This window comes from Micropterus salmoides, unplaced genomic scaffold (genome assembly GCF_014851395.1).
Source record: "Micropterus salmoides isolate LMB-PRFRI ecotype aquatic unplaced genomic scaffold, ASM1485139v1 Ms_hic_scaffold_18, whole genome shotgun sequence".
NCBI lineage: Eukaryota > Metazoa > Chordata > Actinopteri > Centrarchiformes > Centrarchidae > Micropterus > Micropterus salmoides.
Window position 1 is genome coordinate 20,517,709 of NW_024040928.1, and position 26,715 is coordinate 20,544,423.

Sequence of the window (26,715 nt, forward strand, 5' to 3'; positions counted from 1 at the left end):
ACTTAAAACAGGGGAAACAGCTAGTCTGCCATAAAGGCTAATGAATAAACCAGCATATAACTGCAAATTTTCATTTTTACACTTAGATTTTTGTATGGAATAAACAAACAAGATATAACGTCTTAATTGGGGAGCTTTAGAGATGCTATTAGGCTTACTTTCTGACTGTTGGCTAGCTGTTTCCATGTTTCCTGTCTTTATGCTATCCTAAGCTAACCCTCTCCTGGCTGCAGCTTCATATTTATGGTACAGACTGTGAAAGGGATTTAGATAGTTTCATCTCTCCAAGAAAGCGAATAAGTGTATTTCCCAACATGCTTATATGTAACATTTTCTCATACCTCATTGCTGTTAAGTCTTCTTTTTATTTAGGTTGATTTTATGACTTATTTCATTTTTAAATCATGTTATGGGCCTGAATCAATGTGAATCAGTCTACATTGCCTCTGAAGGATAGTTGTAGGCGACCATTTTACACCACCGCTCGTCTCTGCACCAATTCTTGGACAAGCGATCACAATTCAATCAGAATATTCAGGCATGTGGTGTCCACTACTATAACTTGGGAGGTTTCTATATCTGTGCTGTTATTTATGATTAAGTGTTTTATGAGGGGAGAGAGCAGTCACAAGTTTGTTTGCCTTTGGTGGAGAAACGTCTTGTGTCGTGGCTGTGGGTAGAAATAACAGAAGGCCTCTTAAGGGTTTTTGAATAGGACATGAGAAAAATTTGATAGCATAAAAGGTTTGTGGTTAGCTTAAAACTATTTTGAATCGTTAGTTATATCAATAATGAGGATAAATATAATGCCAAATATTCAGTATTTGTACAGAAATATACATATATAATATATAATATATGCCTAATTTAAATGGAACTATTTTCCGCTCTTGACCATGTTTTTGTTGTTTAACATTCCTTTGTCAACATTATTTTATAAGATCTTCAGATAGCATGCAGGATAGTGAAAATGAATGTATTATTTAGTGTTTCATTGCTGCTCAGTATTACAGCATTCTACAGGTCAATTTGTGTTTGTAAAATTAATTTAAGCTGAATATATCATTTCTAGATTTATCTATAAATGAATTGTAAACTTTCTTTTCTAAATGCAAGGTTTTGAAATGGTTTCAACAATTTATATCATTTATATTATTTTCCTGCTTTATCAATGTGGTTCAGTATATTTTGCCTCTTCTAAGTACTGCTATCAATCATCTGTTGTAAATAATTATGCAAATTAAACTTTTTGAAGAAAACAGCATGGTTGAGAGAGAGCGCTTTCATTCTTCTGAGAGTTTGGCAATGGTTCGGTGATGCAGCTGTACCACAAAGCAGACAAGTCATGTGGGATTTTATCTCAAAAGCAGGGTTATTTATGTGGAATTACTAAACCCCAAATTAAGTGCTGTTTATCCTCTATGCACGTCTATGTTATAATACATGGAAAAACACTTGCTCAGGGGCAAACGAAGTGAAGCTTCTTATAATATTCACTCTCAGTTACAACTGTGAGTATTACATAAATTAAGTTATCTATTAGTTAAAGAGGTCATATTATGCTTTTTGGCTTTTCCCTCTCCTTTAATGAGTTATACACCTTTTTGTGCATGTAATAGGTTTGCAAAGTGAAAAAGCCCAAAGTCCAGCAGAAAGGGAGTTCACATCTCCCACAGAAAACACTGCTCTGAACTGCTTGAAAACAGCTTGTTTGCAGTCCAGCCATTTCCCTTTCATCCCTGTGACAACACAGCAAAATGCGCGTCATAATGCTCGCCTATCAGCTACTCCGACACCCTCAAAAACACCAGTGGAAAAACACTCTGAGGTGCAGCACACAGTCACAAGATGTCCGTGCCTCTCCTCTCCCTTCCAAACACTAGCTACCCTACAGGCAGTCAATGGACATAAAGTTGTTACTGTGATGTAGAGACAGAGCTCAGTTAAAACTTAATGGATGAAAGATACATTTGTTACAGATTTTGAACCTGGAAATTAGCATAATATGACCACTTTAATATTGAAGTAGTTGGAGCATTTAGTAAGTGAAAACTTGTATATATTATGTCCCTCTGGACTGCTTAGTGTCCCTTCTTCAGTTTCAGAGGTCTTGGTATTGGCATGCTGGCTCACTGTAGTGGCTTACTAGGAGACTTCACTAGAATGGTGACATCGTTAATGTTATTTGTAACACCTGTGCGTGCCACCTGAGACCCAGCCTGTGGCGAAAAGTGCAGAGGCACCGAATATATGTTTACATGTAGTGTTTTATCTAATAAACATGAACTACACTGCAAAAACAAAACAGAATGTTAGAAGGAAAATAATAAGTAAACACAAACACAGTTCATGAAGAGATCCTCTCTGAGGAGTCTGATGTGGACCTTCTTAAAGCGCTTGAGGAACACTGGGAACAGGTATTCCCAGTTGTGCTGGCGTAACAGCTCTGCCCACCAGTTACCTTTCATGGCAGATATTTTGTGTACTAGCATGAAAAGCACAGGTGTGATTAATGACACTAATGACATGTCATATTGGTTATGCCAGTTACAATGACACTGGTGAAGGACACTTCAGTGGAACTTTAGCCATTGTTAATTTTATTGGTTGCACCTGTGTTTTCCTGCTATGACAAGCAGCGATGTCTGCTGCAAAAGTAGAACAACAAGTTGTTGCGCTCAAGCAGACCAGAGGAGAAGGCTGTCCCAACTACTAAACAGATGGCACTTCAATTCACATGATTATTGCCACAGCTACTGACTTTATTTGATTTTTGTTTTTTACTTTCCGCAGTTGAAAGGTGCTATTGAGGACTTAAAACGTCATGACACAACAAGTCTCAGTGCTAGAATGCTTTCAACATACAGGTGCGGGGGCCTGTACACCCAACCAGGTGTTTTCGACTTTGTCTGCCTAATTAGATTGAGGTTGAGCTGACAATTATGTGATGTCATCAAACTGTATGAACTAATAAGCGCAAAGCTGCGGTCGAATAGTCAAACAGAGAATTTTGCTAAACACTTTTTCAACCACGGTGCTAAGAGAATCTGACTGCACTTACACTTGCTTTTTTTATAATGCACACAAGATAAGTAGCCTACAGTGATAAACTATGCTGTCCAATTCAAGTAAGGTGTCCTTTCTATACTGAATCACACCTCCTAAGAAAGGATGTTTTTAGTTTATACACAGGGTAAATTTGATTACCCATATGAAGTAACAACAAAATAGATGTTGTTGAAAATAAAAAAGTTAGTATAATAACATAAAAGAAATACATGAGCAGAGAATCTTGAGCCATTCATATGATAATCAAATAAAAATAAATAATGAGCAAGGGGCTAGAGTAAATCATATACAGACATAAGTATATAGAGATTCCTGGCATGGGCACCATTTTTTATAAATTTATTAAGTAGAGAAAATGTATTTTTTGTGCATTACACAATGATGGGGATTTAGAAAAATAACATTTATGTATATAGTTTTTTGTTATGATAATAACAACTACTAGATTAACTACAACCTCAATATGCTTGTTATTCACTGAGCATGGAAGTGAAACAATATTACATTACTTATTGCATTAGTTATCAAAATGAGATCACATAGAATAGGCTACGTGTGTGAGAGTTCAGAGATAGAGTAGTTTTTGGGAACTATTTTCCCCTCAGAGTCAGAAACTAATAAATGCCTTAGGACAGACCTTTTTTTAAACAATTTGGTGTAGTCAGAAGTTATGCAAACAGCAATTTTAGGCTATTTTGGTTCAAATGTTGAGGATCAAATGATATACCCATGATCCCATAGGCATCCAGGAATTGAGCGAAAATAACCAAGTAAACTAAAGATGCTGTGGGGGGTGCTGCCCGGGTGTAAGGGTAATAGTGTGAATATCATTAATAGTCCAGAACACTTTGGTTGAAGATATCAGAAACTACTTCATCCAACATCTGTCTTTTTTTAACTTAGCATCCTCTTAATTGTAAGCTAACAACAGGACACACCCACCAGTTTTAATTAAAGAAGTGGTCTTTATTACAGCAAAGAAGCCAAACATTACAGACAAGAATAATTATGAACCATGAATATCAATTCTATAATCAGAATGGCCTCTCATCCAGATCCCTGCTTCATTCACTACTCTTTAGGGTAGCCATTACTTCAGATTTATGAAGGAGGAATTATGGGCATTTTACCAGGATTTGCTCCTTAGTGTTCCCTTAATGTGTCTAGGTAACATTCTTAACACCCTTATCATTGACTGCTTCATCTTTCTCTCTTTGCATGCTATAGAGATGGCCTACAGTTTTGTCCAACTGGTAAACCCCACCATCAACGAAGATATACAGCTGTATTATCATAGCGTTACAGCCTCTGAATTTTCTCTCCCGTCTTAGGGTCAGACCAGAAATCCAGAGAAAAAAAAAGAAACTTAATTTTCCACCAACAGAATACAGTTCTGTATTCAGTGGAAACTATAATGCTTTTTAAACAACATCTGTCAGAATTTGAAGCCGAATCCCCCAGGAGTACAAATCTCTGACTTTGTTTTTTTATCTACAACAGAACTAATGTTCTGACATTGCATCCATCATCTGAATCTCTACAATAGAGCCTTTTAGAGTACTCATGATAGTCTATTTACAATAACATCCTTAATGGTAGACCTGGGCTACTATTTTTTATTTTATTTACATTAAAGTTGTTTTAATTTTTTTCTGAATCAGTTTGTGCACAACAGAAACACATCTGATGTTCGGCAAGCCTGTAAAGCCTCACAAAGAATTCATGAAGCATTCTGATTAATAAAACATGTTGAATCATGGACCAAAAGGTATTCAAACCTTTGATCGTCCATGAGAACGCATTCAATAAAGCCCTGATTTGCGGTCAAAGATGCTGTTAAAATGCAAGGAAATTCAAATGATTAGGCACATTAAATGTTTTTTGTTTCACAGTCCTGCGTGTTTCACTCACTAAGCCCGTTTGCATCACTGAGTCCGTGCGTATTCTGGGATAATGGTGAGCAGGATGAAGATAAACAGCTTATCCCAACTAAGACGTTAAGAGGGATAGGAGCTATTATCCAAAATACTCTGTGCATAAAAATGCACTGATGTTCTACTGACCACAAACAGAGCAATGGGGCTTTTACACAAATAAACCACAGTAACATCACAGAGAGTTTCATTAAGTGAAAACAAGACAATACTACTGAATTCCACCTAAATACTGAAAAACTACATCTAATGCTTTAATATACAGCTTCTATCAGGGGTTCTTAAACTTTTCTTCATGGATCCAAATTGAGCAGATGGAGCCTCTTACCTCTGGACCCACTGTGGGCTCATTAGGTCATACTACTACTCTCAGTACTCCAGAGGAAAGAGACTTGCAGCCCATTCTGTGTCCCGACCCCTGAGTTTAAGAAACGCTGGTGGTAGAGTAAACGTGGAATGAAGAATGATTGTTCTTACAAGCAATGCAAGTAAACAAACAATAAATACAAACAATGTGCTTTATCCATATAGACATATTTACACAAAGTCTTTGGCTTATGAATAAACATCAGCTACAAAATAATAATAAAAACAAACAAACAAAAAAGTGTTGGCCACCAGTGCACAGAACAAATGAGGCCTGGGGTCAGTTCACTTCCAATTCCATTCAAGCCATAAATGAAAACCGTCACCTGTTCATTGAAGAGGATCTACTCTCAGCCTTTAAATGAGTAAATGAGCCAAATCTCTATTCATATTTGAGTTTTGAGATAAAATATCCCATTTGTGTATTGGCAGAATTGAAAGTGCATTGGGCCCAGCCCTGAAACAAACACGATTATGCTAATGTTACATGGTTGAACAAAATCTCAAGTGTTAAATTTTTTTTCTTTTACAATTTAGGGTACAAAGGAGACTTCAAAATTTTTGTCCGGTAAATCAGTAAATGCCGCAACAAAAGCAGTCGGAAAGAAACCACTCAGCAGCTGATAATGGCTGCAGAAAACATAAACAATTACATGTATCACTTTTCTTTCAACGTATACATTTGAGTGATAATCCTACACATTTTTCAAGTTGCCACTTCATGATATCATAAAAAAAAAAATCTAAAAGCTTAATACTCCCTGTGTAAACTTTCTGTTTTCGTTTCATTGTCAGTCTTTCTTAAATGGTGCTTTGTCTAATTGGCAAACTTATATTTTAATTTCTGTTTATGTATTCTGTTGTCTGACAATCCACCAATATAAAATGGGTTCAAAGGGGCAATTAAGCACTTAACTGACTGAAATGACCAGAAAAGTAACATGAAGATGCTGCTGATGTATGAAGTAGAAAACAGAAGCATTCACAGAGTTTGGCCAGGCTGTAACTTTAAGTATCTTGTTTTTGTACAAAAGTACTGGCTCAAATATTCAAACATCACCATGATGAGATATCCAACCAACACTGTTAAGTTACTCAGAAATTAGCATGAGAGCAGGAATGTGGGGCCACTGAAAACTTGCAGTTATTCGAAAGCTGTGTTTGCCGCTTGCAAGGGAGGAGGGAGACATCTACAGTGCACATTGAGTACTGCAGATGAAAAGTCCATGGGAGGGGAGGGGAAGGGTGGGGGCGAGGGGTTGTGGTGAGACATTAAACATTTAAATGGGGTCCAAAACATACAGGGGCCCGCTGGCACTCAAAAAGCTGTACAATAAGCGTAAAGGAGTATAAGGAGCAACATCTCTCCCTCTGTTGCACTCCCAGCAGCTCCTTCTGTTAAAAGTCTGAACTCTTCCCTTTATTTGGATGCTTTACAACACTGTGCAAGGAGCCAATTTCACTTGTGCCATTTGTACTGACGCAAAATGGGTGCTACAGGACGGCCACCACAGAGGGGAGTCGGGACCAGGCGAAAAGCAAAAGGATCAAACACACGGGAAGTGAAAAGATGTTCACCTCCTCCTCTTCTCTCCTTTGTTTAGGAGGACTCGATGAACTCCAGTGACAGGTCGTAGCAGAACCGATACTGTTCCTGTAGACAGACAAAAAGAAGCGTAAACTGAAATTAATATGTGGGTGGTGACATTTTGGCTTTACTTTGCAAATATCGCCACAAATCAGAGCAGATGAATTATAAATTCTTTCTTTTCTGTTTTAACTTGAGCCATTTTCATTCATAATCATGTAAAACAACTTTCATACATCACTTTATACTTAATTATGAAGTTTCAAATAAAATATGAATATTTAATTAAATATTGTTTATAGGATTTTAAATGGCAGTGCTCCTAGCTACTTTTATAATTATTTTAAGAATGTGGGGGATGTCAACAGCCATAACATCAGAGCCAGTGTTGCAGGCTGGTGCAATAGAGAGGAATAAACTACCTTTTTTAATTAAGAGTCAAATCCTCCACTCTTTAAAGCAAGGACTAAACACTGGCTGCTAGATAGTACTCCCTCATAGAATGTGGAGATAATAAACTTCAACTTCTTGTTGTTTCACAGCTTTTTGTACTTATTTTCTAATATACAGTATATCTTAATGTCCGACATTCAATGCCAGTCTCCTTCTATATAACGACTGGTTGAAACATGTTTATATATATATACTTTAAATGTTGTCAATACACCAAACCAAACTTTTAGGTTCTCATCTCTCTCTGTTACTCTCACTCTCTTTGTCTCTCGTTCTCTCTAACTCACCGGAGTATCCACCATGTTGGGTTTGCTGTTCCTCAAGGTCTTTACGGCGTGAAAGACATCAACCACACTCTGTCTCTTGGCCATCTCGCACACGATGCTGCTGGCACAGAAAACTCCGCTACGCCCACCTCCATTTCTGTAAAAATCCGGACAATGATACAGAAATATGTGAGAAAATTCACAATTTAATATTTCTTTGTAGTTTTGACACCTCTCACAGTGTTGATGGCACTGATTTTGGAACAATTCATCCTACTTGTCTGTAAAATTTGTGCGTCATCAGATAAAAAAGACCTTCTGGTAAAAGTTAAGTGTCACTCTGAGTGAGTTTCAGTGACACTTTTTATAATAATCCCCAAATGCTGCCAAGGTAAATGGTACTAACTACCATTCCTCAAGAGATATACTGTCAGTCCTTATTAGACCATTGCTAGATTCAGTCTAAACAAACATGTTAGGCACATTTGGCAACCTTTTTTATATTCTTTTCATCTTCACTTAATTTTTCCCACTTTCAGTCAACAGAATGCTCTTTTGTTGCTTACAAAGCTGCCAATTTTTTTTTAACACACTCTTGCTAAATGGAAGAGGGAGATACAAATATGCATTTCTGTTGTGTACTCACAGGCAGTGCACGATGGTTCTTCCCTCTCCTTCCTCTCCCTCGCGCTGCCACTGGTCGACCTGCAGGATCAGTTTGAGGAAGGAGCGTTTGGAGGCGGGGACTTCTCTATGTCCCGCCCACCCCAGGTACTGGAACTGACGAACCATCAGGTAGCCTTCCTGAGGCTGAGAGGTCAAACAACAAACACACACATTTAGAGGAATGGATTCTGTGAAACAAGAGTCTTGTCTTGACCCTCTGCCAAAAGAAATACGCAAAATGAATCGACTCACCCTGGTGAGGTTGCAGACTCTGAAGAGTCTACTGATAACATCACAATCCATTGAGCAGGACATACATTCCACCTGGACAGGACCATAACGCAACATGCCCTCCTCTGGCCAGTACTGGGGACAACCCTGGCAGGAAACAGTAACAGTATTTGGAAACAGTACATAGAGAAATGCAAAATGTAAAGCTTTAAACACTCCTACTATTACTTCTATAGTAAGATTATATGATTTATGCCTATTTTAGGCATGCTTGAGCAAATGACAACTTTCTACTCATGTATATACTAAAGTTGTATTCTATTCTGTTCATATACGCTGACTTTGGTATGAAGTTGTTGTTGAGGCAAGAACGACATTTTAAGGCAATATTAGCCTTTTAATACAAATAGTGCTGGACGGGATTATCTTCTTCAGCATGATAAAAGGTTCCTAATTAATTGGATTTTTATTTGATACAGCTGACCATAGAAATAATTCCAGTGTGGTGTGCAAGAGTTTATACCTCACAGCTTTAAGAATGGCTCAGTGTAAACATTAAAACATACAATCCAGTAAGAATTTTGTCAATAATAAAGGATGATACTTTCCAGACGACAATTATATATCAGACATGAGGGTTTGATTTCCTCCCTTTATTGCTTATAATGCAAGTGTATTTGTGTCCATGTATACGGGTATGGAGTAGGTTTATGTTTACAGTATAATAAAGTTATTAAAAGTTACATCGCTGTATTGATGTTGTTGGATGAAAGCTTTATATCTCTAAAATATCATCCACACAGAAACAAAAAAGTAGCAACAGATCTTTGACATAATAAAAGGATTAAGATACTAAGGCAACAGAAACGTGAAGTACCTGAGCCAGGTCAATCTCATTCAGCATCACCAAACTGGTACATCCGTAGTCGTAAACCAGACGCCAAAAATCTTTGACAGTGTTAGGCAAAGGATGCTGGGTAACGATGAATGCAGCAGGCTGCCTGTAGCTCTGCAGGAAACAAACAAAAAGAAGGTCAGGTCTCTCATACACACAGTGGTGTCATTTCGTCCACAAACATAAATTGTTTGGGGGGGGGGGGTTTGTCCAGCATAATGAAGCAGAATGTGTTGCTTTTTATATACATTCTTCATCTCTGCAGATCTGTTTTGTTCCCAAAATATCTTTATCCTTGTTTTGTATTACATCTTTCTTTCTTTCTCTCAAACATACGCACACATCAAAACACAAACAGCAGAGTGGGACAGCAAGCAACACAGGTGATGTTTGGTCACATGATCATGCAGGGGGCTTCATCAATTGTGACGGTGAGGAGAAGGCATTGCATGTACAAACACTACAGCTACATCTAGATCTAATAGGGTCAGTTAACTTGATGTTCAATTTAAGTTCACATTACAAATGTCTCTAATGGCAAATTTGTCAGTCAGAAGATAAAAGAGAAAATCGCCAAAAAGACTTTCTTCTGACACAATGAACTGGCTGAACTGAAAGTGAACTGAGCCCAACTCACCCTACATGAAAATGCGCAGCCACGTGTGTGACATGGATATGAATGACTCTGGCGACTTGTAATGACGAGGAGGCTCTAACGTGAGGACGGTCGGGGTCAGGTTTAGGGTTTAGGGAGTAAATGGCTTTGCTAAACATAAGCCTGGAGGCAGAACGACACTGAAGCCATGAAACAAATCCAGTATTGGAGATTTGAAGTAAAATCCCGTTACCTGGAACTCTTCTGACAGCTTGGTTAGAGAGAGGCCAAAAGGTAAGTAACTAAACTTGAAAGGTAAACTTTAAAAATTGGACTGAATTCCATAAGTTTTATAGCACTTGCAGTATTTTTGTTGGAGAGAAGCCAGGTTTCTTTCCACACCATGCATGTATTACATTTTGCGTTTCAACCATTATCATAAACTCACATAATGTATCTACAGCCCACAGCCATATTATATTTTCATCTCTAATGTATAATGTCTATAAGAACAGACCTGCCAATAAACATTAAATTCTAATTATGTCTTACAATGACCAGATATCACAATCTTACCTTAAATGTCTACCTACTTAATGACTTTGTTTTTGAAGTCATAGTACATGGGCAAAATGTTGAGACAATGTCAGCTGTTGCCAATATAAACAATGTCCTGCAACGATGAGGCTGTTAAAGATTGGGTGGTGGCCAGAGAAGCTAGTGGTCTTTTCAGAACCTGGATTTGTCTCTAGCCTTCTGCTGCTAAAACCACAAACACAGCATCACACAAACAGGGAGGGGAGTCTGTGTGTGTGTGTGTGTGTGTGAGAATGTGTGTGAGTGTTGTTGTATAAACATATGTGCATAAATATATGAATGTACACGTGTTTCTCTTTATTGTCATTTGTGTGAGTTTTTAAAAGTGTATCATTTTCAACAAATATGTGATTGCAGTTTGGGACAACAAACATATATTATTTATCCTTTTTTTTTTTTTTTTACTTTTTCACATTTAATGGTGTTAAAAGCAACACATCTGCTAGTCTAAAAGGCTATTTTCACATCAAAAAAGAACACACGCGGTGTGAAATGTCCCAAACTACTCTAGCTTGACGTGTTGAAAATAACACAACCTTACTGTATAAGCATGTGCGCGTGTTATAGACTTACATCCATCAGAGCAGCATTGATGTAGTTGCTGCTTTCTCCGTCTATTGTAATGAGGAAGGGAAGGCATCTATCAGGAGGAAGGCCATCCATAAAGCGGTTCTTATCTTGGTTTCTAGGCAACAATGCAATACTGCAGTCTTCAGGCTGAGGCTGAGGAGTCACCGAGTTTAACGTCTGGACAAAGAGAGGGAAGTATAAGTTAGTGCATAAGCACAGTTTTATGTTGTTAACACTCTACTTTCCAGTGCAAAATTCAGGATGCAAAATATATCCTGTGCTAAAAAAACAGGTGCCCATAACTAATGTTGCTGGTACGTTAACGATACCTGGTGGAGTTTTTGACCGCTAGTAGCACTATGGAGCACTGTTTTTACTTTGTATCATGGTTGTGCTGTTTGTCATGCTATTCCACTGATGCAACAGTTAGTGGCAGTAACAAACCAAAACATACAGAAAAGCGCCAGCAAAGGCAAAGATGAGGAAGATTGTTAGCAATTAAATGCAGGATTTAAAATGCTTAAAAAGTGTCTCTACAAATGCTATTTATGTAATTCAATGCATTCAACACATTTTGTCAGGCCTCAAAGGTACACACAGTGCATTTTGGTAATTATTGTTAAATGTAAACAGAAACTTTAAATTCAGTTGTACAGAAAAGTCTTTATTTAAACATACATGTTGTACTGATAACGTTGTTTTTAATTGTTTCTGACTGCTGCTTCTGGGTTGCAACTAAAGGATAAATTTTAGGGTTGAGAATTTGAGAAAGGCCAGGAGTAGATTGAGAAGCTGATCAATTTATCAACATATTGCTAAATCTACAGCTTAGATGCTGTATACTAAGACATTTTGATATTTGTTTTGTGTTAATGCATTGTAAGTGATATGAATTCGCAGCATCTGTTCTTCTTGACGGAAAAAAAACTGTGAAGTTCCTACATAAACATCGTGAAAAGTGACATTTTAAGGGTTCAAGATCCAGATTACAGTTCGGTTTACCTGGAACTCGTCCTTCAGATGTGACGAGTTGGTCTGCGAGTCGATACGGATCAGCTCATAAAACGCAGCTTTGAACTCGCAGACTGGTATGGCTGTTTCTCCACATAGACAAGCCTCTAGTATGGCATCATGAATGAATATATACTGCTCCTGAAGACATATAATTCAAAACATGCACATCACCATATACATACACATCTTTCAATACTAGATAAAAACATTGGCAAACGATAAAAGACACAACAACCTGTGACACGGATAACACACACAACTGTGATACAAACTGAAAGCGAGCATGCTGACTTTGTGAGTGAGGGATGACGGATGGGAGATGGCGCGACGAATAAGATGAGAAGATCATGACTGTCAAGTTTTGGTTTACCTGACTTCAGGAAATTGTATTTTTTTGATCTTTCAAGCAAATGACTGCAGCTTCAATTCAATGAACAGACACAGAGTGAATTGAAGGCTGCTTTGGTGAATAGATGTGAATGTACTTTGTTATCTGATGGATGACATGACCTGCTGGATTGTACAACAGATTTTATTTCTATAATTTTAAAAGACAGTATAGAAATTACTACAGTATGATAATGATTACAACATGGACAAAAAGTGTCCATGAAAGAATGTATGGAGCTTTCCATGGTTTGGGTTTTGAGTGGTGATTTCCGGTTTTGTTTTGGTAACCAATCCACTGGATGGCGCCAAAGTAATATTTTTTAAATCCATGGGAAAAAGTGTCTTTCATATATATTACATTAAATTATATGTTATTGTGTTTATATAGTGAGATGACATGTTGGTGAATGGGTCGATGTAATCACTTCAGCCTGCACCATGCTGATGGCTGAGTCTTACAGTGAGGGTTTATTCTTTATTGAGTATATTCTAAGATGTGGATGCAGATGGAGGATGGGTAATGCAGTCACCTCAGTCTGTACCATGTTGATCCTCCTGGAGCGAAGAGCCTTCACACAGTTGTAGATGTCGACCACTCCTTCTCTCTCCGCCATGTCCAACATGATGTCAATGACTATGAAACAGCCTGTACGCCCTGCTCCAGCACTGCAGAGAGAAACAGAATTGTTTTTTCAATTCAGGTTCAAATGACAAGACATTTTTTTAATTATTTGACTTACAGACGTAAGGGTTCATATTAATCATATGTGGTAGATTATATAAAGGTCTGCATGTATGTTTGTACCTGCAGTGGACCACAATTGGTCCAGCAGAAGGTGGATTGGAGATTTTAACTCTGCGGATGAAGGAAAGTAGTCCTGTGGCGTGATATGGAACTCCGTGATCAGGCCAGCCTGTGAAATGGAACTGCTTGACTTCTCGCACCTCGTTGAAACCACGCTGAGTAAAGACAAGACATGTTTAGGACTCATTATAGTACATGTCTAGTTCATATTTTATGTTCCCTCCATTGAATACGAGTCATACACAGAGTATGATTCAACTCGTTAGTTTAATCGGTAATTAGAATTACAAATGTAAATGTTTTGAAATACTGTAAATTATGCTAAACACAAAATAAATGCAAAATGACAGACATTATGCAAATTTCAAGCTAAAAAAATATCACTCACCCTCTCCAGTGTAAATGTGCGAACCACATATTCAGCAAGAGGTTCGACCTCCACAAAAGTCACCTTGAAGTCTCCGTACACCTCGGCATCATCTGGCCAATACTTATAGCACTTAACCTGTGGAAAATTTTATTTTAAGATTAGTATTTCACCAAATATAGTATTATTGTGATAAAACATGTTCAAAGACCTTGATCAAGAGGCAGATATAGCTTCTTATCCAATATAAAAAATATAATGTAATCTTGTAGCAGAGCTGGGCCATTCATTTTGTTTAACCACTCAGCCGATCTACATTTTTACCATTAGCGCAAATTCAAATGACAACACCATTAAACAATAAAATGCTTGAATATCTTTCTAGCACACGTGTTACAGCTACTTCAAAGTGTTTCATAATTCTGATTCACAGTTTCTTTTGTCAAAGGCCCTGAATAAACTTTGCAAGGCAAAACGTAATTAAAAAACTAAAAATATACAATAAAAGTACCGAAGAGAGGGGAAAAAAAACTTACCCTTCCAACTTCCACCAGATTGGTCACCATGACGATGCAGGCTGACTGTTCCTGCCACACCATCCTCCAGAAGTCATACACTGTCTCATGAACAGGACCTTCACACAGATACGCAAAGACACATATTCAGTACTTTGTATGATTGCTTTGTGTAAAAAAATGCGCTTGAAACATAAGTTATGAATTTGTACTGTAGGATACATTTGACAGCCTTGCAGTCTCTTACCCTGAGTAGCAATGTAGTGACTTGGTCTCTGGTAGCCCTGAAAACATGACAACATAACACAACAACTCAATATGCATAAAAACGGTATCACTTCGTAAAAAAGTCTTTTAGCACAGTTGGAGACGTCCACAGTGCAACTGTCAAAACTAATCTGTTGGCTTGTACCTGTGACACTAAAAACAATGGAGATCTCTTCTCAAAGAAGTTTACAGTAAAGTTCACAGAAATATTTTGACATGTAATTGTCATTTTTGATGTTGACTTGCAATGCATTTTATGTGTATTCATAAAAAGTCTCATCAAGGTGATGGGATGTGGGAGAACTCTTTGTTTGTTTATTAAGCCCAAAGTAAGGCCCTACCAAAATCTATAGATGGCTAAATTAATGCCCTGTCACCTTTATGACAACTGTAAGGTGTAAAAAGCGGTGACAAATTTACAGCACACAGTGGGATGTAAGGAAGACTGGCGGGAGGGCAAGATGGAGTGAAATCTTTCACGCAGCAGAGGCCTCAGCATTTCAAAATGTATGGACAACATGACTCGATGCATTTAATGGCGGCTGTGTGAATGGATGTACAGGCGAATAAGGGTAAAAGGTTGAGGGGCGTGAATGAAAGAATCCACAGCGATACTTACATCCCTGTACAGCCAAATCTATAGCCCAAGCCACAGGCAGAAAGAACGAGTGGAAGAAAGAAAGCACAACAATGTCAGTGAGTGTCAATCAGAAAAAGAAAAGTTGCATTCACATAATGGAAGTTTGAACAGGACATGCAGAAAAAAAACATGATCTGAAATTTAGGATTAGACTGAATAAGAAAGGACACTTCCTGATGTAATTTGACCACTTTACAGCCAAAGCACATTGAGGTCTCCAGCAGAAAGCTGATTGATTACAATCTCATTTAACAAGCATTACAGATATTTATTGCTATTGACATTCAAGCTTTCTTTGTCTCTCTTCTAACTACAGCTGTACCAACAGAGATTAGCTGGATACACCAGGGAGTGTCCACTCTATTCATTCTAATTCTAGCTGAATGTGAGTGGTAGCATGCATGGGATCGTTTTAATGACAGTTAATGATAATATAGAAAATGCTATAAGCAGTATTAGCGTTTAAAAAAAGCACAATGTGTGAGACTAACATGCAGGTGATTGCTGTAAAGGTGACAGAAAAGTGAAAAGGTGAAGATGGAAAAAGATGGATGTGTATTTAGATTGTGTTATTGAGTGAAAGTACAGACAAACAACTGAGCAAAAATTTAAATAAAATGGATGACTGGAAGGATGGGCCAGTTAAAAGATAAATGCAATTAAGACTAGATGCACTGACTTAAAGGAAATACTCTTATTCACTTTCCTGCCTTGAGCTAGATGAGAAAATCGATGCCACTCATGTCTGTACAATAAATACTAAGCTAGCCCCAGCAGCCGGTTAGCTTAGCTTAGCGTAAAAACTTGCAACAGGAGAAAACAGCTAGGCTGATTTTGTCTATCGGTAACAAAGTCTGCCTACCAGCACCTCCAAAGTTCACTAATTAACACGTATCTCATATGTTTAATCTGTATAAAAACTTCCTGAAGTTACTGCAGCTGCATAGTCATAATGCAGACATGAAGGTGGTAGAAAGTCAGATAATACAGAAATAACATCTCTCTTTGTATAGCTCGTAGCAATATATAAATAATGCTTGCATTCCCTGCAAGGCCTACTAAATCCAAATGATGACTAAATATCTATTGTTGTAACGCACACAGACTAAGTTGTAATTTAAACTGGCTGTATCAGGATACCATGGTATATTCAGAATGGACAGATACACGAATACATGGAGAAAGACAGCAGAACTGACACCTGAGAAAGACACATGTGCTGAATGTATGATGTGTTTTCGGGGTGGCTGGATGCGTATAATGGTTCGATGGATGACTGGTAGACGCAATAAAGGTATAGAGGCCTGACATACGAGCGAGGGAGTGTGGTTTCGTTGGTTTCGTTGGGAGCCAATAGTAGCATTCGATGCGTTTCCACTTACATCGATGTAGTTGGCGTTGATGTAGTCGGAGGAGGGGTCATCTTCAATGGGCTGGAGAATAACCCTTGAATGGTCATCTAAAGAAAGACATATTTGTATGTTTAGGGGGAACAATGTGGAGTTTATGGTTCCAAGGCTCTCTAAAGGCTTTAAGTTGATGGTCATAAAGTTTCATGGTATACGTTTGTCACTAGTTCATGCTATAACGATGTATACTTGAAAAATGACCAGTAAGTTAGTTTATTGACATAAATATTTCAATACAAACATATGAAATAACTGTACATGAACAAATAAAAACATTTGGTCCAATTAAATTATATATACATTATATACAAGCGACAACACTTAAATACAATTACAAATGCTCGTGTCCCAACATTTTCAGGCAGCTATGCAACATAACTAAGACTCTCATGTCTCTGACAGTGGATTAAGATCATTTGAGTAAATTTTACTCTGATCTTGTAAGTCTAAGGACATAATCGTAGACAGGGAAGATACGCAGGTAAAGGCTGGAAGCTAAACGTGAGAGCGCTCTGTAACAGCCTCTTGCAAAGTCTCAACAGAGCCAAATCAGTACACATCTCTAAAAACCAAATGTATTGTATGTATTTTTTCTCTATCTACCACCGTATTTCCCATTGTCCCCATCGTATTTTCCTATCTGTTGTGAACATACATAAATAAAGCTTGTTTGCTTACATGCTATAATGTTCCCATAGCGGTTCTTGGTGCGGTTCTGCTCCTTCTTGGCCACGTCCCAGGAGGCCGACTGGCCCTCGAAGAAGCTCTGTATCACCAACAACAGACAAAACAATAGGGAAGAAAATTACACGTCATAGATTCTTTAAAATGACATTCCTGCTGGATAACTCTGAGCAGAAAGAAGTAGTTGAATGATTTTTTTTGCTGTAGTGGCTTTATTCAACGGTTGCATGAGTGGTGGCATAATGCTTATTAGATACAAAAGAAAGGGGGACCATAAAAAACATTTGTAGCTCTTTGATTGTTTTGTCAATAAGGAGAAAAATACTCTCAAATTAAGAGGCAATTCAACCTTATTATTATTTTATCATTCTAATGTAAAGCCAAAACATCAAATAAAGTACCATTGATGTTTTATAAAAAAAACTTGTACAGTTGTCCTTTACATTTATAAAATGTGTGTACAATACATTTAAAGAGGTGGTATTATGCTTTTTGGCTTTTTCTCTCTCCTTTATTGAGTTATATATCTTTTTTGTGCATGTAATAGGTTTGTAAAGTGAAAAAGCCCAAAGTCCAGCCCAAAGGGAGTTCCCATCTCCCACAGAAAACACTGCTCTGAGCTGCCTGAAAACAGCTCATTTGTAGTCCAGCCGCTTCCCTTTCATCCCTGTGACAACACAGGGAAGAAAACTCGCCAAGCGGCTACTCCAACACGCCCTCAGAAACACTGGTGGAAAAACACTGCGCTCCAGCACACACCTCTCCTCTCCCTTCCAAACACTAGCTACCCTCCAGATACTCAATGGACATAAAGTTGTTACTGTGATGTAGAGACAGAGCTCAGTTAAAACTTTATGGATGAAAGATACATTTGTTGCAGATCAATAACTCACCACTCTGAAACTCCTCCTCCAGTCAAGATGGTCGGCAACATGTACAGCTGAAACAAAGCCATGTTTGCTTCTCACAGACCCACCCTTCTCTGCTTCTGATTGGCTATTAGGCCTTAACTAGGAACTGTGCATGTGCAACTCTCAACAAAGATCATTTAGAGACAAGATGTATTACTCCATAGTTAAAATGAAGCCTTCAACAAAGGGTGAAAAGAGGAGCTGCAGCAATGTGCAGTATGACAAAAAAAAGTGTGAAAATTAAACCATGTAAACCTGTTCTGGTACAAGATTTTGAACCTGAAAATGAGCATAATACCACCTCTTTAAAATTTCTTTAAAAAAGTCAACTCTTCCAAAATAGGATCATAATAAATAAATATCCATGTCAGGGTTATATGTAAGGTAATAACATTTGTATCACTAGTTCTAAAAACATTAACATGACCACTTCTACAAGTAATACATACACTGCCACTTTTGTTACTGTAACCAACCAGGGTACTAATACTACTGTTATTGCTACTAGTACTACTAATAAAATCACTGCTAATAATAATCTTACTTCATATTCCTCCTTAAAGCCGTAGCTGTCAGATGTTTTCATTAGGTTGATGTGCTGCAGAAGGTCGGCCACTCTGATGGCAGGGTGGAGCTGTCCTGTCTGATAAGGAGATTCAGTTCCTTCGCAGTGATATCGAGGAACATCCAGAAGCCTGCTGTTCTCTGCTGCAGAGGCGCTGTGGTTCTCATCTACAAGAAGAGAAGAAAGTACGGGTCAATTCAATTGCAAATTAGCCAAAGTTGCATTGCATGTATCAAGTGTTTTCACTAAAGGGGCCATCCACTGTAAAAACATAAAAAACTGATTTTTATTTTTTTTATCTAGTCGGAAGGATGAATCAGGCAGTATAAAAAAAATTCCAGGGATTTGTAAGTTACAGTAGGAAGTGTAAACTAATGTACATTCACTGATTACTGGCTTGAAGAGAAAATATTACTTTTACCTATATAAGAGTTCCAAAACAATAATTTGTGTTTTCCCAAAACCAGTACTACATGCTGGCTTTAAACTATTATCATAAATTTTCTTTTGCATTTTCTTCAAACCAAAAATACCATTGGTTACTTTTTCTTTGTCTATACTCACCTGTGATTGGAACTAAGTGTCAAAGCAGCAGAAAAAGAAAAGAGTATAAAGGTTTAGTCAAACGGCAGGATTAGAAGTTTTGTTAGTAACATGAACTATAGGTTACTTTGACAACTGTGGTCGATCTCCAAGGACCTCAAAGGTTTATACATAACGGATGAGACAAAGAAAGAGCAGATGATCTCACAAAACAATGGAGCATTACCACAAAATGAAGACAACAAATATATCATATGTGTTGAACATGATGTGAACTTTGCCACTTTACTAAAACATCACCTATAGCAACATAAAAGACACAGCTCTACTGCAATGCCCTCTAGTGGTATCATCTGCTGCTATTTACAACTCCATTACTTTCTTCAGTAACTGCTGCTTCATGTATATTTCATGGTGCTATTCCAAGCTTTCTACACTTTCCATATGTATCGGTTTTATTTAATATTTACCAAATTCACCACATGAACATATTTCAACACCCTGATACACCTATTATACAATTTGAGAATTAAACAATCCATCTAAATCACAGATGAGCAATCACCTGCTATGTATATAGTGCAGATAGGCTGCAACTTGAATTATTACTACTCACATAGTGAGGACAACATTTATGATATAATAACTAAATCTGCATTTTGGAAGCTTGTACATTAAAAAAGTATTTCAGTTGCACGTAATTATGCGATCAAATTGCTGCAGAAGTTCCAGGTGAATGTTTCTGTGCTGTGGGGGATAATGTGAGTTGGCAGTAGTAATGCACAGACTGACAGGTTGTATAATAGAGTAGCTTGGGGCTGCAACACAACCGACTGATTTCATCTTCACTACTGTTTATTAACTGACACTGTTTATTTCATCCAACTGATGCTTTTTTCTGCTCCGAGGAAATGTTAGCTCATTACTGATAGTTAAAGGTTTGTAAAGCCCCTCGTCAGGCCAATTAACAGTAAACTTGACCCGACACAGCCTCTTAATTTGCTACTTCCTGTTACTTCTTCCAGCTCTGTGATGTGATTGGCCAAGACAGATTGTAACTGCAGCCTTCACTCCAGATTAGAGGCAATGGAACAGTTAATTAACACAGTTTGGTGGCATTGTGTAGCCCTTAAGGGTATTTTAGAACTCATGCAGCAATGTCAACACTATACTAAACTAAAGATAAACACATTGCAGTGCAACGATGGAGCTGCAGTACCATCCAACTTGGCAAACACTACAGCTTTCACGATTCAGACTGGGGTATCAGCAACAAAACAAGCCTACACGGGAAAAACATGGGTGGTAGATAATCAAGTGTCTCTGAGATCCAGCACATAGGAAAACTTCCACTGAACACTCATGGCTGTAGGCACTAAGTTTTTCACTGTCACTTGATGTCACATATTTATTCTGCAGTCATTTTGCAGTCTCAATGTGACAAATTATCTTCCTCCTTTCAAGCATCAGTTTCTGTCATTTTTGGGACAGGAAATGGCACACCTTAAAACAACTCCAAACTGTAGAAATAATGAGGTCTCTAAGGGAGAATGATGGTAATTACTGTGAATATCAATAACTCTCAATAGGAAACAGAAACCGTGGCTGGGATTGGGAGTGACTGAACTTAGGGAAAACAGTATAGTACAACAGATGAAGTGCTTGGCTTTTGGAGTTTTTAGTACCGGCCATGTTTTACACTGATAGTTGGCACTAGGTGGCAAAAAAAAAATTTGCTGTCCTCTATTCTAATCCATTACACTTTAGATTGCCTTTGAACCTAACCAACATCTATTGTATTTTTGTTGTATTTCTCTCAAATTTTGTTAATTTCAGTTCACTGCTCGTTGAATGTATGGGTTCCTATCTGTGGTAATACTAGAGACCTTTGTTACACATCTAGCACTTCTAAAATGTAGAGACAACATCGTGGTACCGGAACTTCAATCAAGCCAAACTATCCTCCCAACCAAACATACAGTACATGGCAGAAGCCAAAGTACATAACACTGCAGGATGCAATGAGAACTTTGACTATGTCAGATATTTCAACACAAATTTGGGACCTATGTAATGATGCACGACATCCAAGACGAGGCTACAAGCAGAGGGGCTTTGAGAAGATGAGGGGTGATCGATAAAGGGAGCTGGTGGTAAATATATATCCAACCATGCCAGAAGTCTCACCTAGCACAGCAGTGGGAACCAGAGGATCGTTGGGCACTGCAGGAGGAAACACGGTGAGGAAAATTTCTAAATGTCAGTGTTATTCAAACATAGATGAAGACTAATAGAGAGCAGTGAGCATCAGGAAAATTCAAATGCTCAAGGGAAGCTGTGTATAGCTACCCTTTCTTTCTCTCCAATTTTAAAACTGTAAAACTGATAAGGCTGGTCGATTATTCAGTTATTTCTACAGCTGAACAATTAAGAAATCAGATCAGACAATTAAAGATGCCACTTCAGACACTCAGAAAGTGTGGACATATTTCAAATTTTTTTTTTTTTACATTTTATAAACAAAATGATTAACCAAAAACGGGAGATTAATCAATAATAAAAATAATAATTTATTGCAACTCTAGTTGTTACTGCAAATAAATGTTGCAACCTTGCAATTGTAAAATTCAAATCTCGTCAGTGAGAAGAGAAGAAAGATGAAAATATGTGGATGTGTGTGTGAAAAGGATAAAGTTCAGTTATTGACAGGGTTTTGTGTTTTAAAGATAGTTCATGGTTAATACTGCTGTTTAGGGTTAAACATAAGTTTAATTATGAACCTACATCTGTTGTTGTAGTTGTGAGAGTCCATGAAAGTCACAGCCATAGGATCCTCTGCATGCAGAGTGCTCTGGTCAGCATAGCTGCGATCCATAGCATTCACCATGTGAGTCATTTCCTGCCGCGTTGTTCCGATGGCGTCTTTACGTTTTTTAGCCAGTTTCCTGTCAGGGGCAGAGACAGACACAGTCAGGCACCTTATCAACAAATACACAAGCATCAGCTAGCCTGCAGACCACCACCTTGTAAGGAATAGTGTCAATTTTTTAAGTATAGTATGATTTTGTATGAAGAAGGTGGTATCAGGTCTTTTTTGCCACACAGCTGGGGGCTACAGGCTGCTGATTCAAGATGCAGAGTGTAGAACCAGTGAGAAAAGAAGATAGGTGTGGAGAAGAGAAAAAGAAAGGAGGGAAAGAGGATAGAACAGGCAAGGGAGGTGGAGGAAAGGCTTGTATGTAACAGGCTCAGCTATAGGAGCAGATAGGAAATAGCATTTAATCCAGACCAGGGAAAATGACCTATAACCTACAAGTAGCAAAGGGAAAACCTGTTATCAATCATAGATGGGCTGTCAGATGAAAACTTTTTTTATTCTTACTTTCATCATTATGAGAAATGAAATACAATTTAAGAAAAATGACCAAAGTATTATTAAATATTTGGTTTTCATCCAACAGCAAAGATAGGAAAAATCCCATTAAAACAACAGTAAGGGAATGACTTATGATCTATAGAAGCTCAGGGAAAACCATTTACCGACCAAAGTACCATAGTTATCATCAGTATGAGTAGTAGGCCTTGAAGTCATTTCATATATGTCACTCCAGAATTATGATAACTGGTATACAGAAAGATACATTTTAGAGATACCTGATTTTAATTTTTAATCTCCTATTTTTCTTCACAGGCTGTTGTTTTATAGTGGAATTAAATGGTATTGCCTTTTTTTGTTGCAAGCAACAGAAACCTTTATTTATCATAAGACTGATGCCAGGTGAAGAAAAATAACAGTTTAAAATCTAAACATCAAGGTCTCCTTTTCAGGTTTAACTCTCTGTTTGCAATCCATAAAATCCCGGGACAAATAACTGCAGGGGGCTTAATACTTCGAGCATGACAGAGCATGCAGGAACACTTTGTACTCAGAGCCATAGATGTGCATCAGTTAGGATAACATCTGTACAGGTCAACAAACATTTACCTGCTTTTTTGAGTTAGTTCATCATATATAGAGCAGTTTGATTGCCAACATTATGTGAATAATATTCTCTCAGAGGTTTGATGAAATACAAAAAGAAATACATTTTTTAATGTTGCATAACTGATACAACGTACGGCTCTGACTAGTTCCAAGTTAACGGGCAGAAAGCATGCTGTGTTTTTTTGTATATTTTACCTGTTGACCCTAAAATACACCAACTCCAACTCCACCACACATAATACACACACACAAACACTCACACACTCCGTAGGAACATTGATTTAACTTCTGACCAGGTGTAGCAGTTTGTGCGATTGTTTGTGAGTGTATAACAGATTGTCTAACAGAAAACATGAAAATAGAAGACAAGGCAATATATATGTATATTATAAACCACCAAATGCTGTGTACTTGTACTGTACGAGAGAAAAAGAAGGATGTGGATCTGACCAGAACTAGAATGGATCTCTATTTGAGTTTTATTAATTTTTTATTAATTTTTAAGGCTTGAATTTTAACGGTAAAATTCGAGCTCAACATGTGTTCATAAGATCTACTGTAATATCTTTTAAGAGTGGTTTGATAAAATATGCCATGACATGAATTTATAAATGTGAAACATGGTTAAAAAGATTAAATGGTCTGTATGAGGACAAAAAGAGAATATTATTATGAAAAATGTCTTTGAACCGATGCTGAATTATCTTTTCATTAGTGTCTTGGAAAACTGCTACTTCCTGGTAAACAAAGAATGGTGGTGACCTCGTGCTAAAGTAGTGAAAAGGGTCCCATCTGCCCATCTTATTAAACCAAAATAACTTCTCTATCCATAACTAATAACACCTTGGTTTACACTTATGATTGATCTGTAACTGTATATATGTAAATATATATTTATTTATCTATGATTTTGTTACTGAAAAATAAAACTTTTTAAGGGAAGTGATTAGGGATCCATTTTGGTCACAGCCAGTGAGAGACAATAAGAGACAGAGTAGAGAAGGGAGAACCCACAACACGAGAGAACCCACCAAGAACTACCAAAATCAGACCCATGTGCTCCAAACAGGAAGCTGACTTGTTTTGTGACGGGAACTAGGAAAGAGACACTGAGCATGTGTAGCAGAGTTACCATGATACCTGTGACTTGATGGGCGGATGGATGATCACATGACTACATGCACACAAAGAGCTACAAGTCACAAGTGCAGCATTCTTTTTTCAAATAACACGCTTAGGCCTGTGTCGTCCCACTCTGGCCTGCTTTGTTGTGGTTTATGGCCAACTTTGGCCTTTATAAGCCTGCTTCAGAGCAACTTTGGAGCATGTAGAGGACACCACGGCTGAGGTCAATTCACTGTCACAGTCCCTTTAATAGAAGCTGACACTAAATTTGCTAATATTCAGCATTTATATTTTTAGACAGGAAACCATCAACATTATGTTGCTCTAAAAACACATTTTCAATATCTAGGGATTTAAATATGTTTATATAAATGGTTGGATGTAAGGAATTCACTAAAGACCTGACTGACATGAAAGTGAATTGACCCTCACCCTGGCAAAGCGTCAATGAGGATGACTTTGGCTGGTTGGTCAGAGCTGAAAATGTGTTTTGTCTTGAAAAAAGTATACTGCATCTTTAAAAATAACAACAACTAGCCACTAATAAATCGCCCAATAAGATAACAGCAGCTGGGTGAGCTGATTGTTGATTGGTTGTTTACTTACAGGTAATAAGAGTATGAATAGTAGGTCCTCCTGGGGTTGTGAGCCAATCAGAAAGCAAAGAGTGAGACACAAGGGTCATGAATATGCAAATTAGGACAATACTGTCCTGTCCCAACCAGCAACAACAGAAACAGAAGAAAACACCTTTTGATTGCTACAACTTGAGGGTCATGCAAGGGGGTGTAATAATAATAATAATAAAATATGGGCCCTATTTCTTTCAAAATGTAAAAAGTTTAATGCTAAATAAATACTTCAAAAAAAGCTAAGAGACTTATAAAGCTACTATTAAACTACCAACTAACTATAATTTTTACTACTACTAACATGCAGTCTGTCTTTCCTTTGTTTCTGGAAGTGTCTTATTTAAAAGATTCATGCACTATTTTTAAGCTGCATTTTCTATAACTGGACAGCCCTGATTAGAGGTGTTTAGGCCTGACCAGCCAATCACCATTCCTTTGTGCAAAGAATAGTTATAGTTAATAGTTAATAGTAGAAAACAATTTTTCAAAACTAATACAAAGCTATCCGATCTGTAACACGATGCAGCTCGCTTCCTGTAAAGCAAGCATGATGTCATTGCATGTCATCATGTCCCACCATTTTAAAGATGCAGTATTGTTCAGAGTTGTAAAGGTTCAATGACAATGATGATTGATCTCCCCAGAAACCTTTATGGAAAACTACTAAATGCTGTCAACAAAACCGTTTACTCATGAGAGTGACATAAAATCACAAATAATCATTGATAAGCCAGTTTCCAAGAATGCTACTGCTAAGTCAGTTGTCACAGTCCAATTTAAAAATGCCAGAATGAACATTTATTTTCAGAGCGCAACACAAATGATGTCATAGTTAAAAATAAATATAAATTATAACTGAAACCAGATTTTTAGGACTCATTTTAAGTAGTTTAAATGCAATTTTGTATACCCGATGTTGGTTGCTACACAATATCATATGTTCTTGTACATAAATAAAAATTTAACAAGTATATACCTAGAAACATACTTAGTACATACTTACTTGGAAATATTAATTGTTTCCACTAATAACAATCCTATTCAGCTGTTCATTTTGTGAATTGTAGTTAATATGTAGTTTCAACCTCTCAGAAATCAACCTAAATATAACATTTTAATATGATGTTTAGCTTTTCAGGAACACAGTCATCCTAGTACCTTAAATGCTTAGTGACTTAGTGCTAACACTCATTTCAAGTCAAATGCATGAGTGCAGTCATAGAGTTCAAAACAAAAACAGACAGTGAATTCAGTTCCTCCAGGCTGTGTGTGCAGTTACAGAGTCGTAAATAACAGTTGCCTCTGCATTATCTTTCAATTTGGACCAATTTTCTATTATCAAAGGGCCTGAAATCCTCAGGGGAGAGATGATGTTCAGTATAAGATCTTACAGTAATCAGGCCAGTGAGTGCAAACTAGAGCTCAAACACGGTCAAGTTTTTGGACGATAGTGAGTATATTTCAAAGAATGCTGGGTATCAAAAAGATAGCAACGGCTTCTACAATAAATCTAATATTTCTACCCCTGCATTTAAGCTCATGTCCTTTGATAACCATTTACGATTACACTTTCACACTAAAGCTACAGCACAAACGCTGGATCACATGCATTCATTCAGAGAATTACAATAAT

At 37.5% G+C, this 26,715-nt stretch overlaps 1 protein-coding gene across 16 annotated transcripts in view; it reads right to left on the reverse strand.

Moving 5' to 3' along the window:
• Positions 1 to 4,014: 4,014 nt before the first annotated feature.
• ptprk (protein tyrosine phosphatase receptor type K) overlaps positions 4,015 to 26,715 on the reverse strand; it is a 119,029-nt gene continuing 96,328 nt past the window's right edge. For 2 of the 16 annotated variants that reach the window (XM_038726087.1, XM_038726084.1), the window contains 19 exons: positions 25,057 to 25,086; positions 22,125 to 22,285; positions 21,528 to 21,563; positions 18,777 to 18,964; positions 17,316 to 17,415; positions 16,542 to 16,687; positions 15,208 to 15,225; positions 14,569 to 14,605; positions 14,343 to 14,440; positions 13,828 to 13,944; positions 13,440 to 13,594; positions 13,165 to 13,300; positions 12,233 to 12,382; positions 11,234 to 11,407; positions 9,451 to 9,582; positions 8,595 to 8,720; positions 8,323 to 8,486; positions 7,698 to 7,833; positions 4,015 to 7,023 (listed from right to left, as the gene is read on the reverse strand). In XM_038726087.1, the coding sequence (XP_038582015.1) occupies positions 6,970 to 7,023; positions 7,698 to 7,833; positions 8,323 to 8,486; positions 8,595 to 8,720; positions 9,451 to 9,582; positions 11,234 to 11,407; positions 12,233 to 12,382; positions 13,165 to 13,300; positions 13,440 to 13,594; positions 13,828 to 13,944; positions 14,343 to 14,440; positions 14,569 to 14,605; positions 15,208 to 15,225; positions 16,542 to 16,687; positions 17,316 to 17,415; positions 18,777 to 18,964; positions 21,528 to 21,563; positions 22,125 to 22,285; positions 25,057 to 25,086 (2,158 nt within the window). In that variant the 3' untranslated portion in view covers positions 4,015 to 6,969. Of the gene's footprint in view, positions 7,024 to 7,697; positions 7,834 to 8,322; positions 8,487 to 8,594; positions 8,721 to 9,450; positions 9,583 to 11,233; positions 11,408 to 12,232; positions 12,383 to 13,164; positions 13,301 to 13,439; positions 13,595 to 13,827; positions 13,945 to 14,342; positions 14,441 to 14,568; positions 14,606 to 15,207; positions 15,226 to 16,541; positions 16,688 to 17,315; positions 17,416 to 18,776; positions 18,965 to 19,032; positions 19,374 to 21,527; positions 21,564 to 22,124; positions 22,286 to 25,056; positions 25,087 to 26,715 lie in introns of those variants that run through there. The other 14 variants (XM_038726092.1, XM_038726086.1, XM_038726085.1 and 11 more) reach the window with 14 other exon arrangements.